Here is a 15,107-nt window from a genome sequence, read left to right on the forward strand (position 1 = left end):
GTTCTCATAACCACTTTCACCACCTGCAACATCATTAGAGTATTGTCTACCAGGCTGTGGGAATCCTCTAAAACCAAATGCATCTCTGTTTAGATTGACAAGAGCAGGTGTCCTGCTGCGTTGCCCACTTTTGCATTCTAGCCAAGCCTCCTTGGGTGACCTTTATTTGAAATAAAAATGAAGGTTTTAAGTGCTGTGGTAAAAAAGGGAAGGAGTAGCAGGAGCCTTGACATCACCCATGCATTTTACAATTAGTAAATTAACAGTATTGCAGAAAAGTGGGGGGCTTGCTCTGTTGACAAACTCGAGGTTTGCGCTGGTGCCAGCTGCCAGGAGTTTCAGTTTTGGAGCCTGACAAGAATTTGTGTTTCTCCACTGCAGAATGGATGTGGAGAAGGGCAAGATTGAAGACACAGGTGGAAGCGGCGGGTCCTACTCCATAAAGACTCAGTTTAACTCGGAGGAGCAGTGGACAAAAGCACTCAAGTTCATGCTGACAAACCTGAAGTGGGGTCTAGCCTGGGTCTCTTCCCAGTTCTACAACAAATGACTCTTGTAAGAGAGGAGGACTCCATCCCGTAATGTGTCTGTAGTTTGTTTCAAAGATACCCAAAACAGGACTTGGCCTGTGGTATCAGTACATCATCACCTTACAAGACCAAAAAACTGCAAAGCACTTTTGTCTTAAAATGTCATTGTCGGGTAATACGAAGCAAAACGGCTCGACAGCATGGTTGGATTTCTGTCGCAGCACAGCCTGCTGCTGCTTTTGGGGAAAGAAGCGAACTGGGTCCTGGATAGTTAGGGGGGACCCACATACGGCAGTAAAAAGAGACCTGCTTGAGGAGCTCTTAACAGCTTTCAGACTGGAGGAGTACTAAGCTATAACATTATTAGAATTGCAGTTTGGTTGCTACACTAAGATGCCCTAGGAAATGCAAGAATAAATAAAAGCCGTTTGTATTCCGGAAGAACACAGCATCCTTATTTATCATGAGCTGCCATTTAATGTTTCTTCTTCCCTTGTGAATGAGTTCATCCACTTACACTGAGACTTCTGCCTTCCAGGGAGGCCTGGAAGAAGAAACATTCTTCTCCTGTTGCGGCAGCACACACATCTCCGTGTCTGCCCTCAGGAGCCATGCTTCTTCACCAGTGCTGTAACTGTGCACGGCATCAATGGTTGTAGGCCTAAGGCCCCTTTAAAGTGTCCTCTTTAAGTGCCCGCCCCAGGCCTTCTCAAAAGGTTACGGTAACAGGACAAAAGCCTGTGAGGTAAGCATTAACATTTAAATATAACTGGTTGTCTTGTTTCTTTGGAACACAACCATCTCTTTGAGAGCCCCAAATGAAGTGTGGCAGCATGCTGCTTGGAGGGTAGGGGATGAAGGTGGAAGAAACTAGTCGTCGCCCACGCTGTGCTTCAGAATTGCGTAGACTGCCTCAACAATGTCTTGCCGACCGATGCCTGTGGTGTCGCTGAGGTATTCCGTAACCTTTCAAAAGAAATAGGGCGAGAGGTTAAGACAGCGCATGGATACCTGGCAAGGAAGGTGGCAAGGGTCGGGGGTGTATGGAAAAGAGTGGAATCCACTCCATCACCCCTGGGTTGCCACACCTTGTAGCCCCGTGGCAGTTTCGTGGCTAAGCCACAAAAGTGTAAGTACCTGATTCAAGCCCTCGGGATTCAAGAGGAAAGCGCTTGCCCCAATGACTCCGACAGCCAATAGCATGAGATCTTCTTTCACTGGCAGGAACTTCGCCCTGTCCAGTTGAAGCAACAAAGTAAGACAAGGTGTGGCATTGCACGCAACTAATCGCAGGAAGACTCATCGGGCTGGAGAAGCTGCGTTCTACTGCCACTCCACCAGACCCAGCCTGAGACCTTTTTTTTGGCGGCCCTCGGTAACATTTGACGCCCCTCCCCGCAGAGGCACTGGGCTTTGGGAAGGAGGTGTGAGGGCTCTTGACAAGCGTCCTAGAGTCCTTCTGCCTCCTTCCCCAAACCCAGCATCTCGCCCGGCTTTGGGAGGGCTGGTGAGGGGCATAAAATTTTGGACTCGCTCTCCTACCCCGTGTGACAAGGCAGTGTGTGGCTCATGGGTTCCCTGTCAAAGCACTCGTGGCCCACTTGGTATGAAAGGTTAGATCACCCTGTTCTAGGTTATTGGGAATTGTCAGAATTCCACACCAAAGTCTAAAAGGAGGAGTTATTTCCTTACAAAGAAACATGGCACCAGAGGATTTTTTTGATTTTTTTTTATGGGCGGGGAGCTACCACCATCTAAAAAGGAGAATGTGCGGCTATCCACAAGCTAAAAACACAAACAAAGAAGTCGCTTTATGGTATCCTTGCATGTGACTGAGCCAGTGGCAATATTACCACATCCTGTCTGCACATAATGGGAGAACAGTAAACCTCTTTGGTGTTTTCATTCCTTCCTAAAAAAAATATAAAAGTTCACAGACACTCTGCCACTGGAGATAAGTGCACCAGTGTTGGAGGGGGCAGGAGAGAATCTGTTTTTAGATTTTAAGAAGTAAATAGATCAGGACATGGTAGGCAATGCTGCAGGGCCGGGGGAGGCGGGGCAGGGGGAAGAGAAAGGGCAAATTTCTATTGCTTTTCATACATTTCTTTTGTTAACTGAGTACACGAGTTCTCTTTTGCTTGAGTAGTATAGCAGGGATGTGCTTATAGAAGTCTAAAACGGAGTTTTTCAAAAGGTCACGGAACGGTATAGAAGGATGTATCGTTTATGTCCTAGGTCAGTAGTTTTCAACCAGTGTGCTGTGGCACCCTGGGGTGCCTTGAATGATGGTCAAGGGTGCCACAGGCAACACTAGCCTCTGTCCTTATATCCTTCCCTCCCTCCTCTGATGCCCTCTCACATCTCTGCTTCCAAAAGGCTTGCACAGTTGTTTCCTGCAGCAGCCCTGGCTATACAGTGGTACCTCGGATTAAGTACTTAATTCTTTCCGGAGGTCCGTTCTTAACCTGAAACTGTTCTTAACCTGAAGCATCACTTTAGCTGATGGGGCCTCCCGCTGCCGCTGCGCCACCAGAGCACGATTTCTGTTCTCATCCTGAAGCAAAGTTCTTAACCCGAGGTACTATTTCTGGGTTAGCGGAGTCTGTAACCTGAAGCGTATTTAACCTGAAGTGTCTGTAACCTGAGGTACCACTGTAAGCTCCACAGGTGAATGGTGCCTTTGGGGCTGGTTAAGGGGTGCTGGTTGCCAGGAGCTGAGGCGGCCTCGGAGGAAGCAAGCAAGTGGGTGAGGGAGCCCAGCCAGCTAGCCTGCCAGCCCTTGCTATTGGGAATGGACGGACAGGTCCCAGGCCCCTGTGGGTCAGTGTGAGGAGACACCTCTCTTTGGGGCAGCGGGGGCAGCTCAAAGACCAGGGGCGGCTGCCCAGAGGACTCCCAAGGAGAGGAGGCTAAGGGAACACTCCACAAGGGAGGGTGTTCGAAAAAGGGTGAGAGGCTACCAGCTCTGCAGGCAAGGGGTGACATAACTGGGCTCCTGAGCCCCACAGGGGTGCCGCAGAAAGAATGTATGTAGTTGGTCAAGGGAGCCGTGGATTCAGAAGGTTGAAACCCTCTGTCCTAGGCAATATTCAGTAGATGCCCACAACACTTACGCAGCCACATCCCATAAACCACACTAGCAGAGTGGGTGTATTTTCTCGGCCGCAATGTAATGTGTTACAGGTGCTATGAAAATGCATTATCCTTGCAACAAAAGTGTTTCTGTTGAGGAAAAACACATATCCAATGAGACATTTTTAGAACCAATTATGTAGAAAAGGCCCTAAAAATGCAGCTTTGTTATATAAAGGGAGGCAATAAAAGATCTAGAGTATATCTTGCAATAGAGGACCATCACACGCCGTTTTCAGACTAATTACTTGTATGAAGTAATTTGAAACTCGCTCTGGAATCACTCTTTTGAAAGGTTTCTGTAAAAAAATATGATACAATTCTCTGGTCATTCTAAGGGACTTGTGTAATGCTGAGGCTCTATTGCCTGATGGTCCATTTCAACCACGTCAATACTTTATATTGTGCAAGCCGCCCTTAATGGTGATGCAGATTTTTTCCCTTTTTTTTAAGCCACAGCTCTACCGAGTGGTGTTCTGTGTTTCCCTTTAACCTTCGTGCGTGTGTGTGTATGGCACTTTCACAAGGCTTTTTTCTACTTCTGGAGCTGTAAGAATAGAGCATTGCTCATCCGCTGTCTACAGCTGAACTATGTCTCCTTTCAGCAACATATCCAAATAGGACATTTTTAGCCTGGGTTAAAAAATCCAGCCTTCCCATCCCTGTTAATTCCCACACTGTATTTAAAGGATACCTTACAATAGACATCGAGAGCTGTGCATGCTGTGCTGTTGCCAAATTTTGTGAAGTCAGGCTCCATCCCATGTGCATTGCTTACAAACAGGCCTCTGTTAAGGTGTGCTGCCTGGAAAAGTGACTCAGACTTTCTTGGTCTCTAAAGCGCTCTCTGCTCTTTGTGCTGCTTCAACAGACATAGTGGAGTCTGGAAGTGCCTTGGGCCAGTCACCAGCCATGGGTGTAGCCAAGGGGGGCAGCTGTCCCCCCCATCAATAAAAATCTGAGGTTCTGCCCCCCCCCCCACAAAAGCTCCCCCCTTACCAGAATGAATTCATTTCTAGCTTGCCACTTCCCAGAACTTACAGCTGGAGCTCATTCGGAGAGGAGTTTTTAATCGAGGTCTTCAGCAAGGTGTCATAAACGCTGCTCCGCAAGAGGTACGTTAAAACCAGCAAATGTCTGCACATTTCAAGCAGCTGTTTTGTGGGCAGCATGTAGCCATTGTACCCTAATCATGAGGAAAAACAGAAGGCAGCAGAAGCTGCAGTTAGGTTTCTGTCTGGAACCAGAATCTACAAACCTATGTCTTGACTACCCCTTTGGACAATTTAGGGTAGATGCGTGGACCTACGGGAGATGCCTTCTAGTAGTTCACCACACCCTTCTTCCTTATGTGGCCAAACTATTGTAGGATTTGTTGCCTCGGTTTCAGCGCCTTAATTTTTGTACACTTTCCCCAAAAACATAAAGCCAAAAGGTACTGCTCTCTCTGGAATAGCTTACAAGGGAAAGGTAGCAAGGGGAACAAACTGAATGTGTGTTCAGGCTAGATCTAGCAACAAATTCACAAGGTACAGTTATTCTGTTGCAGCAAAAAAAATGTCTTTCCCCTTCCTTCTGATTAGCAGCATCTCCTTTAAAGTAGAGCTGTTCCGAATGGGACTTGCTGCAGAATAGGAACGCTGCAAGTTGATCCAGGTGTTCCTTTCCCTGAAACAAGGAGCCCAATATGCCAGAAGAAGCTAAAGCGAATAGATTTCGAGACATATCCTTCTTCTTCCACTGCTCTGTACACCAAAAAAAAATGCCCTGTTAAGGGTTCCCTAGAGCTGCTTGCTGCTCAAAGAAGACGAGTGGGGGCTGTGACTTATTTTTACCTCCTTAGCTAAAGCTTGCCCAATGTTATGTCTTGTTCTTGACCCTTACCTAAAACCTCCAGCAGCATTTCAACATAAGCAAAAGGGGCTGGAAAATTGATTTGGAAATGCAGAGCCTTCAGAATGGCCAGTTCAGATTCCAGTAGTTCTTCTGTGGTATAGGAGAAGCCCAAAGACTTCAGAAACCTCAGAACCACATTGTTATTCACTATCTGTATGAAGACAGAAATGTGACCATTACTCTCAAAATGCCAACTTTGTTTTGCTTCTGTCTACCACGATCGGGTGCTAAAGGAGTTCTGTTGTCTATTTATTGCAACACACACTTTGCATTAAATTGACATTTCAAGCTATGGGGGCTGCAAAGGGAGCTACAGAAGGGCGGGGGAGGCAGGAGAGCTTGTTCTATGAGCAGAACTTTGGTAGCAGTTCTTAAAACAAGACCCCATATTTTTAAAATACATGCAAATCTCTATAAACATGTAAAGAAAACCTTCCCCAAACTCTGTTCATATTGTTTTTTCCAATAATACAAAAGGTGTCCCGCCCCCTTCAGCTACAAGTTGATAATTGTGAAAGCCTCATAATGCTATATAGCTATTAGCCATTTTTAATATAGCTACTTGCAGACGCGGGTGGCGCTGTGGGTTAAACCACAGAGCCTAGGACTTGCCGATCAGAAGGTCGGCGGTTCGAATCCCCACGACGGGGTGAGCTCCCGTTGCTCGGTCCCTGCTCCTGCCAACCTAGCAGTTCAAAAGCACGTCAAAGCACAAGTAGATAAATAGGTACCGCTCCGGCAGGAAGGTAAACAGTGTTTCCATGTGCAGCTGTGGTTCACAAGAAGCAGCTTAGTCATGCTGGCCACATGACCCAGAAGCTGTACACCAGCTCCCTCGGCCAATAAAGTGAGATGAGCGCCGCAATCCCAGAGTCGGTCACGACTGGACCTAATGGTCAAGGGTCCTTTCACCTTTACCTTTACCTGCAGAGTACATCTGGCTTTGCAACCAATAACTCCCATTTTCATTTATTGGGCAGACATTACTGTAACATTGCTCTAAAAAAAAATACTGTCCTAACATTCCCTCCCACAGAATGGCTCTGGGATGGTGCATAAAGAGAGCAAAGATTATGTCAAAATATGTAAGGGCACTTCCTGAATCTTCTTACACTATAATGGAAGGAGAGCTTGCTGGCAAGCTGGATGCAAGAGACCAGACGCAGCACATATGTGCTCTCAATCTGCTGTTTCACTGAGGCCCACTTGCTGTCTTCCTCCTTTGCTCTCGTGAGATGAGAAGCCTCTTTAATGAGTGTAAGCATGAACCTAGGAAAGTACAAGGATAAAAAATCTGGTTAAAAGGAAAATGAAGCAAGGCTGGCAGTACCTGTAAACCTTACTCTCTACAACACCCTAGAATCAAAGGTGCTTGCTTAGATCTGTGTCAGGGAGTTAAAGCAGCTTGAGGAGTCCTGAAAGGGAAATTGCAAGGTGCTTGCTTGATACAGATACCTGGCAGTGACGGACTATGTGTGAAACAGTGTGAAAAGCCCTCTACTCTTGCTCTACTGTCCCAGGAGCGGTGAATTGCCCCACAAACACGTCCTTGGGATTCCAGATCCCTCCTGCTTCTTTCTGCTACTGCGTACCTAAACAGAAAGTGTTTGCCCCCCAGGATGGGCCCCTTGGCAGTCACTTCGAGCAGAAAAGAAAACTGCAAATGCTTGGTGGGCCTGATGTGACTAGCCAGCAGCACACCGAGGAAGAAGGTTGTGACATCTTGCAATTGCCTTCCCCTTAAACTCTTGCATTTATGACTAATGGAAGGTGTTTCTTACATTACCATTTGCAGGCAGAGTCTGTACAGCCTGGGCCTTCGGCTCCTCACTCCTGCTCTAAATTAATACCTGTGGTAGCCATTTTTAAAAGGATTTTATAAACAATATATATATAAGGGGAGCATGTAAAGGTCTAGTCATCACTCGGAGATGATAACATGGTTGTCCGAAAGCTACACCTCAAAGGTGAAGAATATATAAAATGTTATCTTCTCTCAAGGTGGGCAGAACAATTCAATACCTTTCAAATATTTCTATGGCTTGGTATCTTGCTGATTCAGTCAGGCTCCATTTTTCGGACAGAAGAAACACAAATTCTGTCAAAAAAATAAATAAAGGGTGAGAGGTGGGGGATCCTCAGAGTCATAACTGCAGGTTCTTTTGGCATGTCAGCCTACCGAATTTGCCAAGCTCAGTTCTCACCCACGATCTGTGTCTCTTTAAAGCAACCTGCCTCTTCGCACAGTTCGCTCAGGTACCGCTCATTCTCCCTGGCCATGTGGAGCAAAGCATCTTGGATAACTCCGCCGGCCGCTGCTCCAAAGACAGGCTCCGAAGAATGGTACCTGGACGCCACCATTGTGGGTGAGCCCATCGGAAGAGTTCTGTCAAGGAGGAAAGAGCAGTTCAACACCCACCATTTTAATTTGTATAATTTCCTTACTTTCTCTAGAATTGTTGTCTTTCCCCTCTCCCTTCTCTGCCCATGCCTTTTTATTGCCTCTCTCGAAATGAAGGGATCTGGAACTTCATGTTGCAATCTGCTAGTTAAATACTTAGGACTGAAAACAATATAGGGCAAGCAGCTACATTTTGCTATGAAACCAGGAGAGGAAATCTTGAATTGTCTTCCACACTAAAAACGCAATCCTATGCATATTTACTCAGATGTTACGGCCCACTGTTCAGTGGGACCCAATGCTATACGCATGTTGGCTGAAGTTTGCCAATGTGGTACCTACGGGCACAATGGCACCTAGAAGGCCTTTACCCTGATGCCTACAAAACCTCTGACCCACCCATCACAGTTTCCCTTCATCAGGTGCTGACTTTGGCGGGTACCGTTTCTCCTCTGGAAAGTTGAAGGAAGAAGTTGGAAGAGAAGCGCCTTTTCCCCACTTCCTCTTTCAGCTCTATGTGATTTTCAGCGCTCAGATCTGCACCCGAGTAGCAGAGCAGAAAGTGAAGCAACTAAGAGGTGAAAGGGAATGATCTGGGAGTTTCACCACCACCTAGCCATAAAATACATGTTTCTGTTGACTGAACCATAAAAAAACTGCTGCTTTCTAGCACTCTCATGGTCCAAGACATGAACATAGGAATATCCTGCTTGAACAGGTTAATGGCCCACCCCTCCACGCAAGGTCCGGAGGGTGGCAGCATGAGAACGGGGCCTTTTTGCGGTGGTTCCCCAATTTGTGGAATACTCTCTTCAGGTATTATATACTTTTAGGCAGTGGTTTTTTTCTTTTAAAAAAAGTTTAGAGGTACTCTCATTTTGACTCAAGAAAATCACCATTTTATAGTTCATATTGGGAAAAATAAATACAGCAAATGGACAAAAGTACAAAGATTCACAAAATGTTTAGGGGTATGCATCCCCGCCCCCAAAAAAGCACTGCATTTAGGCATTAAGCGAAAACATTCCTCTCTAACCAGGTCTTTAACTATTTGTAGCCACAAAATACATTGGGACATTTGTAATGTATTTTGTTTTCCTCTTGGTTTTAATGTATCTACGTGCAGGGTTTTGTTTTGTTTTTTTGTCTGTTTGCAAAACAGGCTTCGGGTCACCTCAGCCAAGACAAAAGCGACTAACAAAATCAACAAAATCAATGAACGAACCGAATGGTGTGCAAGTGTGTGTGTGTGTGTGTGTGAGAGAGAGAGGTGGCTTACGTAAAAAAACCCGCCAAGTCAAGAGTATCTGTTTTAATCCTACTGGCTCTTGAGTTCTTCCCAGACCCCAAAAGTGTGTGTGCAACAATCTCTGTCTGGCTGCCTGGGCCCAGGAAATGGCTGCCACTGACCCAGGAAACGGGAGAGAGAAACACAGCACTCTCTCTCAAAAAACAACAACACACGTCCACTGAGCCACCATCCCAAAAGCCCTTGGGGACTCCCTTCCGAATGAACACGCCTAGATATAGGACTGGGGGGTGGGTTGCCGCCACGCGCCGCCCATCTGCCATCTCCAGAGACCCAATGTGGCGTAGGCGTTAGTGTTGGACTATGGACCACATACACCCGGACAACACCATTACTGGCCCCAACAACATCACACATACCATCTCGGGACTATTTAATTGCTCATCGTCTAACATTGTATATGCCATCAAATGCCAACAGTGTCCTTCAGCTCTCTATATTGGACAAACAGGCCAAACCTTATGCCAAAGAATAAACGGACATAAATCGGACATCAAGAATCACAAGACAGAGAAACCAGTAGGAGAACACTTCAATCTCCCAGGACATTCTATACAAGATCTCAAAGTAGCTGTATTACTACAAAGGAATTTCAGAAATAGACTGGAAAGAGAAGCTGCTGAATTGCAACTCATTACCAAACTTAAAACCATGGAGAGACCTGGTCTGAACAAAGACATTGGATTCTTATCTCATTATACATGACAAAGCCATTTTTCACCTTCTCACCCCTTGCTTTTTCCTGTAAGACCTATTGCAGTCGTTAAGAGTCGTCAACAGGCTCATCACAGCTATCTGCCAATCACCCATTCCCACCACCCTTCTGAGTAATACCCCTCCCCACCTTCTCACTATATAGAAGGATCTGGCAACTTCTGTTTCAGTGTATCTGAAGAAGTGTGCATGCACACGAAAGCTCATACCAAGAACTAACTTAGTTGGTCTTTAAGGTGCTACTGGAAGAAAAAAAAAATTTTTGTTTGGACTATGGCCTGGGAGACAAGGGTTCGAATCCACACTCACTGGGTGACCTTGAGCCAGTCACCATTCATGGGTGTAACCAGGGGGGGACAGAGGAGCAGCTGTCACCCCCATCAATAAAAATCTGAGGTTCTGCCCCCTCTAACAAAAGCCTGCCCCACCCCTAACAAAAACCCTGGCTATGCCCATGTCACCGTCTCTTAGCCTAATCTATTATGTTATTATTCCTTAAATTTAAATTAAATAAATAAATTAAATAACACAAATATTATGTTATTGTTCCTTAAATTTGTATACTGCCCCATACCCGGAAGTCTCAGGGTGGTTTGCAACATAAAATTCACTATGCATACACACACACACACACACACACACACACTAACTATATATAGTAATATTTTTTTAAAAAAATCCAATAATCCCCCTTTTCTCCTCCTTCTCAAGGTTGTTGTGAGGATGAAACGGGGAGGAGGAGAACCATGTACGCCACCTTGAGCTTCCTAGGAAGATAAAGGTGGCATATAAATGCAATAATAAATAATAGCAGCAATAATAATAATAATAATAATAATAATAATAATAATAATAATAATATAGTACTGTACTAATGTAATTATATACATAATCTCTCCTATTTCGTTTCTCAGGAATAGGCTCCCCCCCGCAACACCACACAGTTGCTCCTCCGAAATTAACCGTCCCCAGACACGCACACTCATACACACGCGCGCGCGCACACGCGTGTCCAAAGCCGCCCTGAGCCCGCGCCCGCCCTCGTCAAAGATGGCGGGAGCGGGACCGCCGCTCAGTTACCCCCTTAAGATGGCCGCCGCTTTCCTTGCAGCGCGCCGTGGGCCCTCAACAAAGATGGCCGCCCCGCCTCAGCCGTCCCCATGAGGGCGGGCCCAGCAGGCCCTTCCCATTGATCCGGAGAGGGCGGGGAAGATGTCGTCGCCGTCGCCGTCTCCGTCGGGGCCTGGAGGAGCGGGACCCCCGCGCGGCCCAACCTCGAGCGTCCGGCGGCAGTGGGAGTTGCACCGCGCCGGGGCCCCGGGCGGGTTGGCCTCGAGCCCCGCGGTGGACGCGGCCCGGCGCGGCCTGAAGGCCCGCAACGCCCTCACGGCGCTCGGCATCGGCGCGGTGGTCGTAGGAATTTGTATCCCTCTCTGGACGGAAGGGGAGCGGAGGGTGGGCGGCCTTTCGAGTCGGTTTTCACAGCGGGGCGGGGGGGGGGGACAACTCTGCACATGCTCAGGTGCGCTCTTTTCATCCCGCCCGTCTGGATATGGGTTCCTGTGGCGAGAGAGAAAAGGGGAGTCGCTCGCCTGGCGCCTTTTTAATGAAGTCTGTGAAAGGGGGTGATTATTGCCAGTCCTTTTTTTATGGGGGGGGACGAACGCCCCTAAACATTTTGTGAATCTTTGTACTTTTGTCTATTTACTATATTTATTTTCCCCGATCTGAACTATAAAGTAGTGATTTTCTTGAGTCAAAATGAGAGTACCCCTAAAAAATTTTTTTTAGAAAAAAAGCACATGAAACTGATTTGTAAAAATGTTACATGGGGGGAAAAATACGAGAGAGAAATTGCACACACTTTGTAAATCAAGAAAATCTTCAATAATAATAAAAAAGAAAAAAAGCACTGCCCCACCCCCTCCACGGGGTCCTATTTTGAACATTTACAACTACATATTCTTCCATAGTCTAAATTTGATGTCAATGCACATTGCCCATGTATTTCTTACATCACATTTTTTTAAAGAAAACACTGGGCATTGCTATGCTTTTGTTATATATTTTGCATTCTCGTTTGTTGTGATCTTTGGATGAAGGGTGGTATGCAAATTTAATAAGTAAATTAAATAATCTGCCGCCCCTGAGGTTGGTGGGTGCTTGCTCCCAGGTAAGCGCACATGGGAGCTAAACATTAAATGCTGATTTTGTATGATGAAAGACAAGCTGTGAAGCTTTGCGTAGTCAGGAAATATGATGTCCAACACTGAACAGTGATTCCAGATATTGACTACTGTTTCGTAAAATTCTTCGTCAGCGTGGTACTGTTACGTCTACGAAACAGTCATCGTGTTGCCTAGACATTGCTCACTTCCAGCCGAGGCTGCCTTATGCACCGGTAACCTTCTTGGTAGCAGAAGCAGATTTTGCTGCATACTGCAAAACTACTCTCTTCCTGAATATCTTGGGGGACCCCCCTCCCAAACCCATTTTCCCTGCCAGCATGTTTGCATGAAGGAGACTAGTTTTAGTGCTAGTGGAAGTGATTCTGCTCAACCATTTTGAATCCGTTCTTGCCTCATTGAGACCAGCGCCACCCTCTGCTGTGAAAGCACGTCTTCTGACTTTAAGGTTTGGTTCGGTTGAAGGGCAAATGCCCTTTCTCCTTCCTCGCCCTTGGCATCGGGTTCAGGGCTGGAAGGGAGCTGGGTGTCCCAAGAGCAGGGTGGCAGTGTGCAGCGACTTACCTGGCTGTCACAAATAGGATTTCTAAATTGTTTTCCTGAGCTGTCTGCGCACAGATGCCTACACCATTCATTCCATCTCCCAAGAACGCTTCTTGGATGAGCTAGAACGGGATGCCGAAGTCATGCAGGCCCGAAGAGCAAAGGCTTCAGCGGAATGAGGATGATGGAGTACTTCCACTTTGAAAAGCACAGGGACAGGATGCCATCTGTGCTGCCAGCTGAGGATGCGTTGGCACAGTGACCTGGGGAATCGATGCCCCCCTGCTGCTCATAGAGAACTGGCTTCTTCATCTGTTTATAAACTCTTTGCCATGCGTAATATGTCAAAGCCTAACAATTTCAGATACTGTATTTAATGTGAAAGAACAATAAATCTGTTATGTGGATTATGCTTATAAGCAGCTGCTTATTTCTTTTTTCAGGGTAGCACAGACAGGACTATGTACTGTTACATAGGATGAAATATGCAGTTTAAAAGATTTGATAGGTGAATATTGTGCTGGTCACATGTCAGTTTCAACTAGTTTTGTAGGTCCACAGCAAAACCACTGACATTCAGAAGTGAAAATAAAAGGTAAAGGTACCTCTGACTGTTAGGTCCAGTTGCGGATGACTCTGGTGTTGCGGGGGCTCATCTCGCTCTATAGGCCGAGGGAGCTGGCGTTTGTCTGCAGACAGCTTCCAGGTCATGTGGCCAGCATGACTAAGCCGCTTCTGGCGAACCAGAGCAGCACATGGAAACACCGTTTACCTTCCCACCAGAGCGGTACCTATTTATCTACTTGCACTTTGACGTGCTTTCGAACTGCTAGGTTGGCAGGAGCAGGGACCGAGCAATGGGAGCTCACCCCGTCGCGGGGATTCGAACCGCCGACCTGATCGGCAAGCCCCAGAGGCTCAGTGGTTTAGACCACAGCTCCACCCGCGTCCCAGAAGTGAAAATAGTACAGGTCTTAATGGGACCTGCAGGCTCCTTTCAAAGCATGGTTGCAGGGGTGAGTTCCAGAGACTTGGAAAAGTGACCTTGACACAGTGCTACATTTTACGGACATTATGTGAACCTTTCCTGCTTATGAAATTTAAAGAAGTATGGTCCTCAGGAAAGATCTCTGTACCTCCTCCAGCAGGTATGCTGAGAGTTGGTTTTCCAATAGAATAATCAGCTTGGCTTGTCCTATCAACCAAGAACAACTGTTATGAACTCTGACCAGCTCTGTTCCAGGGCATCGTATTCTGTGTGTGCTGCTTTCACAGCTGTGTTGTTGCTGTTATTGTCTCTCCTAAGTAGTATTTGGGGCTAGTAAATCATTAAAGCAGTGGCTGGCTTGGAGCCAGACAAGGCAATTGTCAGATGCACAATTCTCTTTAAGAGGCTTAAGGGAGGGAAGGGAATTTTCCATTTAGCTGAAGCTGGACTGTATTGTCTGCAGTCCAGGCTTCCACAACGCAAGACTAAGAGTCTTGCTCCGTGCACACACAAGACAAGCTAGCTTCCCAAGACAACTGAACTCATTGATACAAAACGATTATCAGTCTTTTCTGGGTGCATTTATGAAGTGCCAAACCCTCGTTGCCCCACCATTAACCTCTGCTCAATCTGTTTGTTCTCCCTATCACTTGTTGGTTTTGTTAATGGAAGCCTCTACAATATTAATAAAACGTGGCCGTGAAATTAAGTGCTGCCTTCTCCCACTGCTCTTTGGAGGGAGCTCATCTCGTTCCATTAATTTATTGGTTTCTTCTTTTTTAAATACAGATAATTGAATTCAGGGATGTGCAACTAAATGCACATAATGGAATTCAGGGATCAGAAATCCCTTCTGTTTAAGAGAACAGTTAGCGCAATTAAAAGTTCACCCGTGCACCAAGAAAATCTGGCATTTGCAAATTAAGCCACCTGCCTTAACTTTAAATGTAAGCTGTAAGCATGTTCTGCCCAGAATGGTATACAGTGGTACCTCGGGTTACATACGCTTCAGGTAACAGACTCCATTAACCCAGAAATAGTGCTTCAGGTTAAGAACTTTGCTTCAGGATGAGAACAGAAATTGTGCTCCGGCGGCGCGGCAGCAGCAGGAGGCCCCATTAGCTAAAGTGGTGCTTCAGGTTAAGAACAGTTTCAGGTTAAGGACGGACCTCCGGAACGAATTAAGTACTTAACCCGAGGTACCACTGTACATGGCTACTCAGAAGTAATCCCCTTGATACCTTCATCCAAGTTGTCAATTAAGCTGCCCAGTGTCTGTCACCACTTACGGCTGCAAATTAGAAAAACCAGTGCTATGTGAAGTCCTTCCTTTTGCCTGTCCTTAATGTCTCGCCATTCAGCTCTTCAGATGACCACCAGTTTTAGCGTTATGAGTATGGGTAGG

General features: G+C 46.4%; 4 protein-coding genes across 12 annotated transcripts in view; 3 read left to right on the forward strand and 1 right to left on the reverse strand.

The window, feature by feature from the left end:
• BECN1 (beclin 1) overlaps nucleotides 1-974 on the forward strand; it is a 29,887-nt gene extending 28,913 nt beyond the window's left edge. For 2 of the 3 annotated variants that reach the window (XM_083583364.1, XM_083583365.1), the window contains exon 12: nucleotides 382-974. In XM_083583364.1, the coding sequence (XP_083439490.1) occupies nucleotides 382-443 (62 nt within the window). In that variant the 3' untranslated portion in view covers nucleotides 444-974. The remainder of the gene's footprint in view (nucleotides 1-381) is intronic. The other variant, XR_014541033.1, reaches the window with a different exon arrangement.
• Nucleotides 1-15,107, forward strand: part of LOC310747938 (tigger transposable element-derived protein 1-like) — a 943,100-nt gene that overhangs the window by 762,391 nt on the left and 165,602 nt on the right. The window lies entirely within an intron of this gene.
• On the reverse strand, nucleotides 985-11,022 carry CNTD1 (cyclin N-terminal domain containing 1). 6 transcript variants are annotated; one of them, XR_014541046.1, is made up of 8 exons: nucleotides 10,874-10,997; nucleotides 7,766-7,947; nucleotides 7,584-7,659; nucleotides 6,674-6,830; nucleotides 5,550-5,712; nucleotides 3,184-4,851; nucleotides 1,668-2,941; nucleotides 985-1,496 (listed from the first exon to the last, which is right to left on the reverse strand). XR_014541046.1 is itself a non-coding variant. In XM_083583457.1 (8 exons), exons 2-8 carry the CDS (start codon nucleotides 7,935-7,937, stop codon nucleotides 1,401-1,403), a joined length of 906 nt encoding a protein of 301 aa, XP_083439583.1. In that variant the 5' UTR covers nucleotides 7,938-7,947; nucleotides 10,978-11,022; the 3' UTR covers nucleotides 985-1,400. The 6 variants fall into 6 exon arrangements, 5 of the variants coding, with proteins under 5 accessions (XP_083439583.1, XP_083439582.1, XP_083439580.1 ...); XM_083583457.1 differs by having other exon boundaries at nucleotides 1,668-1,764; nucleotides 4,707-4,851; nucleotides 10,978-11,022; XM_083583456.1 differs by having other exon boundaries at nucleotides 1,668-1,764; nucleotides 4,707-4,851; nucleotides 10,966-11,003.
• COA3 (cytochrome c oxidase assembly factor 3) lies at nucleotides 11,077-13,133 on the forward strand. The gene is made up of 2 exons (XM_083583740.1): nucleotides 11,077-11,408; nucleotides 12,790-13,133. Exons 1-2 carry the CDS (start codon nucleotides 11,198-11,200, stop codon nucleotides 12,891-12,893), a joined length of 315 nt encoding a protein of 104 aa, XP_083439866.1. The 5' UTR covers nucleotides 11,077-11,197; the 3' UTR covers nucleotides 12,894-13,133.

Source organism: Podarcis filfolensis, assembly GCF_964270895.1.
Source record: "Podarcis filfolensis genome assembly, chromosome: 13".
Classification (NCBI taxonomy): domain Eukaryota; kingdom Metazoa; phylum Chordata; class Lepidosauria; order Squamata; family Lacertidae; genus Podarcis; species Podarcis filfolensis.